The sequence below is a fragment of the Bemisia tabaci genome, chromosome 4 (genome assembly GCF_918797505.1).
Source record: "Bemisia tabaci chromosome 4, PGI_BMITA_v3".
Lineage (NCBI taxonomy): Eukaryota > Metazoa > Arthropoda > Insecta > Hemiptera > Aleyrodidae > Bemisia > Bemisia tabaci.
In genome coordinates, this window is record NC_092796.1 from 20,319,605 (window position 1) to 20,325,623 (window position 6,019).

A 6,019-nucleotide genomic window follows, 5' to 3' on the forward strand; every position below is an offset into this window, starting at 1 on the left:
CTCTGGCTTTCTTTGTCTAGTGATTACAGAGAAAAAATTATTTATTTCTCTTAAACTTTTAATGGATTTCAACAATTCGGGGTCTACTTTCAGAGAATTGCCTTTGGTTCAACCAATTGGCCCATTTAATTTTTTGGGACACCATTTCGAACCTACAAATGCATGTTTTTAATAACGCTGCATCTTGTACATACGCCCCTCTTCCGGCAAGGTCCTCAATTTTCGATTTTTTGGCTCCTAAGTCATTCAGAGGATGACCGATTCAATTAGAATTAATTGCAGTGAGACAATTGTTCTTAAAGAGAAAAACATGAACATTCCTTGGACTTTGTTTATTTATTTAACAATCTAAAAATAATAGCGTAATAGTTCATACAAGAAGGCCCAATGTTTCTGGAATTATAGGGGATGAGGTAATCCATTGAAGGGCATTGTAATGGATGCAAAAACAGGGCAATAACAAAAATTACTTCTACTCGAAAATTTTTAAAAGCTAAGCTTTTTAAAAAGACCCATATTGTACTTTTCCATCTTCCAGTTTTAATTTCTCCAATGGTATTCTGTTACCATCTTTATCTTTCATACCTGTTCCAACTTCACCATGACGACGTTCCCAGATTAAACGATGCTTTTGTCTGAAGAAGACTTGTTCGGCATTGATATCCCATCCAAGATCACCATCTGCAATCACGATCAGATTAATTTCTAAGTGTTTCAGCCTGATGCTCAAACTGAGACTTGAGGACTGATTTCACAAAAAGGAATTGATAAAAGTTTCACTGATGATTAAAAAAGCTTCATTATGTAAGTTCCTGTTTAAGTAAGATTTGGTTAAAGGAATAGCTGTCCAACCTCATGCAGCACAGAACTATGAGCTTGAGAAAGTTATTCGTAATTCGCAAAAAAAAGAGCATAATTCCAAGGGATTAGTGTGAGACATTATTAATTTCATTTGGTTGGTTGACCAAGATCCACAAAGTTTCTTAAAAATATTAGGACTTAAAAGTTTTTAAGGATACTTGGCGTTTGGGTGTCCCACAGCGCCAGAGTGCACTGTAGGAGAGACATATTTGTACGTATGCATACAGGATGACTCAAAAGTCGTAGGACACCTCTGTAATATTTGAGCAAATTGAGAAGAGGGACTTAAAATTTTTACAGTACTCCTGAATCAAAGTAAACTACTCTATGGAACCCCCCCCCCCCCCAAAAAAAAAAAAAAATGTTTGAAGCATCTGCTGGAGAAAGGCTACTGATTCTAACTTTTTTTTCAATTGGCAAACCCTACCTGAAAACACATCATAGGATAGATAGTATAAAAAGAAAATTTTTAGCACAAATTTCGTGTAGATATGTCAATTCTTGATAAAATGGCAGCAGAAACCAGTTATAGACGGTTTTTTATAACAAACCATACGACAACACACTATTTTCCCAGAGCAAAATAATGCTTGTTGAAGGGATTTGTGCAATCAGCGCTTCAAATACGCATTGAGACCTGGATGGAACTGGAGGAATCTTCAACAGTTCCTACTCTGATCTCTTCTTGATAGATTGGAGCGGAATCTGCTGACCGATTTCTTCTCCAACTGCGCTCTCTACGCTGCTTTATTCGTATACAAAAGCATTTAAAAGATTTTTCGGACATTGGTTGTGATGGTTTTTGTACCTGATTTGCCGTACCTTTAAATTGGAGAGAAAACAAGCACTTTAATTAGTGTCATATCAGAACCCTTGAACAATATGTAATTATCAAGTTCATGAAAGTTTTAAAAACTTACATTTAATGAAATATGCCTCAGATGCATCCTCAAAATGTTTCAAGTATGGTTCACAAAGCCTACGGGCGTCACCTTCGCCTTCATAGAACACGCAATCATCAAACTTACTTTTCAAGATGTAGCATATTCGTGCCTCAACTCTCCTGCAAATCACAGACAAAACTTTAGACACTGAGTAGAGAAAACATAAAACACAAATAAAAAACTCTGCCTATGTTTTTTTCCAGCAACACTCAAATTCTGCCATAAACCAAGCATTTCATTTTCAAGAGAGAAAGTGAAGCATTTCCTCTCTCATGCATTCATGCAGGATTTGAGGCTGGTGATGTGGTGCGCATCTCTGCACATGCAACTTTGAAGCCTTCAACATTTGTCATCCGTTACTTAGTCAGCTCAATACAGGAATTTGCTCAGTTTTCAAATCTACTTATTCAGAGAAGCAAACTATTCACTTTGCAAATTTCATTATCCTCATGAGGATCTCCTATTGAAATCCTCAAGATGAGGTCAAATTACCTGCAATCTCTACGAGATCTTCTTGAAAAGAATCAATACTTAAAAAGTAAATTGTATGTATCTTTTCGGTAGCTATGAAGTTCTCTGTTGCTTCAAAGGAGTAAACACAAGCTCCTCTACACAACGATGGATCCATCACAACAGCGAAAACAGTTTCCTAAGCAGTTTTCCATTGGAATAGGAAAATACTTGTTCCATGAAGTAGACAAATTATTACATTACTGGACAACTAAAAAACTTTTATTACAACATGGCAAATTTAGGCCACAGTTAAAATTGTACTTGACGTGTAAAATGCCTCCTTGCAGCAGCGAGTCTTTCCCATGGCACAATGAAAAATTCCCGAGAAAACTAATTTCTTTGATGTGATCAATATGATTTTTTCTATGGACTTCTTCCTTCTGTGTATTTCAAAATAAGTTTAAATAAAATAAAAAAGTTCTATAAAATAATGACAGTCACCGCGTTATCATTTCAGACATTCTTGTACGCTTTGCAATGAAGCTAGATGGGTTAATTCATTCTGACAGCAGATTCAATGTATTTCAAAAAATTATTCAGAAAGTAGGGATGAGTGGTAATATGAACCAACATTTTTTTTATCTTAAGGTCAGCTAGATTGCGATAAAGCTAACAGATGGATTTCTGGGAAGCTCAATTTATTTTTGAAAACAAAATCAAACCACAGTTTGAGGGTATTATTGTGCCTTTTAACTGTATAAATTTTACAATACTGTATTTTATGTAAAGGGTGTTCCGAAAGTCCCGCTAATTTTTGAACAGTTAGAGATAGAAAAACGGAACTGTGGGAATGTTTCTATCTCAAAGAGGACCATCTTTTAGGGGGTTCAAAATTCTTCCCCCTCCCTCAAGAGGAGCGTGGGCGTAGGGGCCCCCAACTTTTTATTTCAAATGGTAACCCCTATCTTATGATATATCGTCGGAAAGAACATTGAAAACTAAGCATTTTGGCGCCAACTGCAGATCAATATCTTAATTTTTGACCGAGTTATGATAGGTCAAAGGTCAAATTTGACCTATTTTCAAAAATCATCGTAAAGAAAAAAACAAGACGGGAAAATTTACCAAATTGTAAGCACTTTTAAATAAAAATTGCAGAAATCACTTCAAACTAATTTCAAGGGGGGGTTTGGACCCCCAAATACATCAGTTCGAAGGCCATACGATTTTCCCGCGAAATGAGCTAATTTCTCCTGACTTTGCCTCAGCATTACCTCGGTAAGTCCAAGATTTGTTCAATATTACGTTTTCAAGTCCCCAAATTTCAGGAAAATTTCAAAACAACGGACAATTTAAGGTGATTTTAGATGCTTAAATTTCGTTTTATTGAAATTTTCCCGAAATTTGGGGACTTGAAAACGTAATATTGAACTACTCTTGGACTTACCGAGGTAATGCTGAGGCAAAATCAGGGAAAATTAGCTCATTTCGCGGGAAAATTGTATGACCTTTGAATTGACATATTTGGGGGTCCAAACCCCCCCTTAAAATCAGTTTGAAGTAATTTCTGCGATTTTTATTAAAAGTGCTTACAATTTGGTCAATTTTCCTGTCTTGTTATTTTCTTTAAGTACAATGATTTGAACTGGAGTTAAGATTTTTTGAAAATAGGTCAAACTTGACCTTTGACCTATTATAACTCGTTCAAAAATTAAGATATTGATCTGCAGTTGATGCCAAAATGCTTAGTTTTTATGTTCTTTCCGATGATGTATCACAAGATAGGGGTTACCATTTGAAAAAAAAAAGTTGGGGGCCCCCACGCTCCTCTTGAGGGAGGGGCAAGAATTTTGACCATCCTAAAATATGGTCCTCTTGGAGACAGAAACATTCCCACAGTTCCGTTTTCCTATCTCTAACTGTTCAATAGTTAGAGGGGGGAGGGGGACTTTGGAACACCCTGTATAAGTATATTTAAAAAAAAAAAAAAAATAATAAATAAAAAACAGGTTCCGAATAAAATAAAATTAATGAAAAAAAACTATCATACCGATCTCGTTTCATCTGTCTGGTTGCTTCATATTTGCATACCGCATCATCATCATAACAATTGTCTACAGTTGGTACTCTCTGAAACTTTCGATGATACCAGTAATAGGTTTTTTGATTTGGCTCTACAATATTCTCTGAAAAAAGAAAAAAAGCAATTGAAACACTGAATTGGTAAAAGTTAGCAAACAAAAATAAGGAGCGGTAAGTCATGATAAGGCTGAAGGTGGATGGTACGGCTCCAAAGAAATTGTCTTTCAAGGAATAAAAAGTGAGTGAGGTCAGAGTTTATGTGAGTGCTGACCGTGTGTACCCATTGCTTTGGAGGTTCACTGTTCAGAAAGATCGACCTCCATCCACAAAGAAACTTCAACTTTATCTGATGCAAATTAGGTATTCTCAACTCTAAAGGCCCAGATACATTGCGAGTTGTGAGCGCTGGTTGAAAGCGAAACAACAATAGGCAAGGAGGATTTTGACAGCTCAACGTTGAACAGTCAAAATTCTGGTTTTCGATTGGGGTTCCACTTTTGACAAGCCCTTGTGACTGGTAGGTGTATCTGCCGCTGAAGGCACATGGGGATTACAAATATCAGCTCTCACCATCTATGATCATGATTGTCATTTCGTATGGCCCAATGAGTACCTATGATCAGTGCTTCCAAGGGACGAATTTATTCATCGAGAGTGAAAATGTAGGTACATCAGTAAATCTTGTGATAAAGAGTAAGTTGGATGTCTTTACATACATGGGTTATGGAAGCAAACAACAGCAGTATCGTCATAGGTACTCTGGCAGACAGTAAAAACAAATGCAAACTTTTTTTGACAGCGTACCTAGTGTGAACTCAGATCAAATAAGTTTGCAGTCATTTGCTATCATCTAGAGTGCAGACAACTGTTGTACTATCATTCTGCATCATAAAACCGCATCTCCACAATCGATCCCCAATCTCAATAGGATGTCGGCAGTATAACTGTTTGCAGAATGCCAACTTGACACGAGTTCAAACTTATGTTTCATAAATTCATACTGACTTGTTTTCTTCTCCCAGTCTGATGACTTGATATTCTTTGGATGTTGCATGCTAAAAGCAGCAAACCTGGTCCAATGTCATCTGATAGGAGTTAATTTGCATTCACTGTAAATGCAAGCCACCATACTCTTGGTCTGGGTGGTCTTCCGAATATGTAACACACTGACGATGCTTCACTCATTGCACTTTCATTTCGTTAAAATCTGGGGTGGCTCTGAGGGCTCTACAACAGGATAGTAACAGTGTATAAGCTAGGAGGCTCCCTCTCCTCTTCATCCTAATCTTAGAGTTGTAGGAGGATGATGATAAGACACAGTCTGAGACTAAGGAATAATAAAAAAAGTCCTAGATACAAAATTGAGCATGTATCTACTTACTGCGCCACCAAACAACAGGCTTCACAAAAAAATTTTTACAGCCGGTAAGAAGTGGTGAGTAATCAAGATCATCCGGGTTGTCGAAAACCATCGTAATTTACGAAAACTTCTAAAAACACTGGGCAGTAAGTATGAAAAATTGAATTATTTCTGTGAAGAGCCGCAAGGGCACAGAGTCCCAGCAGCTGATAACATGGAGGATTGAGAATGAGATAATGGAGAGGGGACATTTGATAGAGCAAGGGGTCATTCTGCTTCTTTTGCAAACTATGACATTGCGGGTTGCGTGTTTTCAGGA

At 37.0% G+C, this 6,019-nt stretch overlaps 1 protein-coding gene across 2 annotated transcripts; it reads right to left on the bottom strand.

Annotated features, from left to right (window-relative positions):
* Positions 1-317: 317 nt before the first annotated feature.
* ND-PDSW (NADH dehydrogenase (ubiquinone) PDSW subunit) lies at positions 318-5,939 on the bottom strand. 2 transcript variants are annotated; one of them, XM_019049024.2, is made up of 4 exons: positions 5,722-5,939; positions 4,309-4,444; positions 1,782-1,924; positions 318-681 (listed from the first exon to the last, which is right to left on the bottom strand). In XM_019049024.2, the coding sequence occupies exons 1-4, from the start codon at positions 5,810-5,812 to the stop codon at positions 503-505; spliced, it is 549 nt and encodes a 182-aa protein (XP_018904569.2). In that variant the 5' UTR covers positions 5,813-5,939; the 3' UTR covers positions 318-502. The 2 variants fall into 2 exon arrangements, with proteins under 2 accessions (XP_018904569.2, XP_072155583.1); XM_072299482.1 differs by lacking the exon at positions 5,722-5,939 and adding an exon at positions 5,346-5,490.
* Between the last annotated feature and the right edge of the window lie 80 nt (positions 5,940-6,019).